At 65.2% G+C, this 434-nt stretch overlaps 1 protein-coding gene across 1 annotated transcript in view; it reads right to left on the reverse strand.

Annotated features, from left to right (window-relative positions):
• The window catches only part of RBM15B (RNA binding motif protein 15B), a 3,983-nt gene that overhangs the window by 3,209 nt on the left and 340 nt on the right, over positions 1–434 (reverse strand). Inside the window, exon 2 of the mRNA XM_010851949.1 lies at positions 150–224. Within this exon, the coding sequence (XP_010850251.1) occupies positions 150–224 (75 nt within the window). The remainder of the gene's footprint in view (positions 1–149; positions 225–434) is intronic.

Consider the following 434-nt stretch of genomic DNA (forward strand, 5'->3'; position numbering starts at 1 on the left):
GGAGCTGCGCTGAGGGCCTGGACGCCGCGTTATCAGGCTGCGCCGGCCCACCACGTGACCCCATGAAGGGCGGGGCGAAGGCAGCGCCGGGCGTGCGTCATCGGGCTGCGCCGCCCGGTATCACGTGACCCTGTGGCTAGCGGGCGAACCCGCCCGCACTGTGAGCTCTGGCGCCACCGTGCGGATGGCGTGGCCGAGGCTGGGGCTCCACAGAAATTGGAGCTCTGGAGAGGGACAGAGGCCTCGCAGGTGCGGGTATGTCAGGCCTTGAACTTTATGGGATATTCCAACCCAAGGACTAGGTTTGGGTGACCACCCCCAAGCCCTGCCTTGGCATCTACTGACTGGGTCCGGCATTAACAACCCAAACCCACACCCCGTATCTCCAGTATCCCCTGCGTTCATGTTCACTTGTGGCAGCCGCCCGCAAGGCC

This window comes from Bison bison, unplaced genomic scaffold (assembly GCF_000754665.1).
Source record: "Bison bison bison isolate TAMUID 2011002044 unplaced genomic scaffold, Bison_UMD1.0 scf7180017864304, whole genome shotgun sequence".
In the NCBI taxonomy this organism is placed as follows: domain Eukaryota; kingdom Metazoa; phylum Chordata; class Mammalia; order Artiodactyla; family Bovidae; genus Bison; species Bison bison.